Source organism: Perkinsus marinus (assembly GCF_000006405.1).
Source record: "Perkinsus marinus ATCC 50983 genomic scaffold scf_1104296930280, whole genome shotgun sequence".
Lineage (NCBI taxonomy): Eukaryota > Perkinsozoa > Perkinsida > Perkinsidae > Perkinsus > Perkinsus marinus.
This window is the reverse complement of record NW_003216167.1, coordinates 1-1258: the sequence shown is the minus strand read 5'-3', so window position 1 is coordinate 1258 and position 1258 is coordinate 1. Positions and strand designations below refer to the sequence as shown.

The 1258-nt window shown below is 50.5% G+C and overlaps 1 protein-coding gene across 1 annotated transcript; it reads left to right on the top strand.

Annotated features, from left to right (window-relative positions):
• Positions 1-476: 476 nt before the first annotated feature.
• On the top strand, positions 477-1234 carry Pmar_PMAR010789 (subtilisin, putative; the record flags this gene model as incomplete). The annotated part of the gene is made up of 1 exon (XM_002787116.1): positions 477-1234. A coding segment is annotated over exon 1 (347 nt), but the record flags the coding sequence as incomplete, so codon positions are not given.
• Between the last annotated feature and the right edge of the window lie 24 nt (positions 1235-1258).

Here is a 1258-nt window from a genome sequence, read left to right as displayed (position 1 = left end):
GTGTATGTCGGGGTTGTCTCGGGGAATCACAGGGGCTCCAACGTGCATGAATTCGAATGCAGCGGACGAACACATGATGCGGCCATTGTGATTGTCACACGTGCGATGCTGAATCTGGTCGCGTGGCAACTGGGCACGGGTTGATTGTTAGCTGCTCATCGTCCCAGTCCTTAGCGCCTCTCATTGTCATCTTCATCTCGCTACTGTATCCAAATACTCATACTAAGGTTCATGCTGGTAGCAACTATGAGATTGTCGCTAACCTTCTCACGTAGCAACTTGCTACGACGATCGTAATCGTTAATTCTGTGAGTGTTGCTAAAGTGGCATACATTTGCAGGATGTAGTTGTTTGTAGGCGGTTGTGCGATCGTTACTGTTACCACGCGGATCACGTTCCGGACCGAGTCGCCTCCAGCCAGGCTCGAATAATACCGGCACCTTGTGATCTGCAATCGCGCGGGTACGGCCATTTTCAGGAATATCCCTTCATAGCATCATGTTGCTCGCACGTTCGGCATTACTATCGACGGTCTTATTATATGTGATAGCCTCCCAACGCACCCTGTTGAGGGTATCCCATCGCGGAAACTCACTCAATGTTCGTCTTCTACCGGATATGGTTGCGCAGGCATTGACCGCATCTGCTGGAGGGAAACGTTTCCTCAGCCAAGACGACCTCGAGTGTGAACGATGCTTCACGCAGGATGGTATGGTCTATGACTTGAAGGCAATAGGGGTCCAGATTGTAGAGTCGACATGCTCAGTTGATCACAATAGTATTCTGAACTACAGTAGTTCAACTACTTGAAAAAAGCCGCAGGGTTGCTGGGCATCGAATTTGATTGCGAGCCCGATGTGAAGATCATCCTGGATCCTATCCCCAGTATGGTTCAAGCCTCAGCTACTTGTACTGGTGGCAATCCTGTTCTCGGCACCAACGACCCCGGCTCTTCTTGTCAGCGTTATCTCGAAGTCATTCACCTGGGAGCTGCCTGGCGAGCGGCTCGTTCTGCCAAGTTGAAGTTGAAAGATGTTGTGCTGGCCGTCATTGACACGGGGGTTGATACGACTCATCCTGATCTGGTCAATCAATTCTGGAGAAATCCAGCTGACGGGTCTATTGGATTCAACTTCGTTAAGAACAATACCAATGTGACTGATGACCTTCGTCATGGTACCCACTGCGCTGGCATTGCGGCCGCCCAGACTAATAACTGCATTGGCATTGCAGAGTGGCTAACATTGAAGCCCACCGC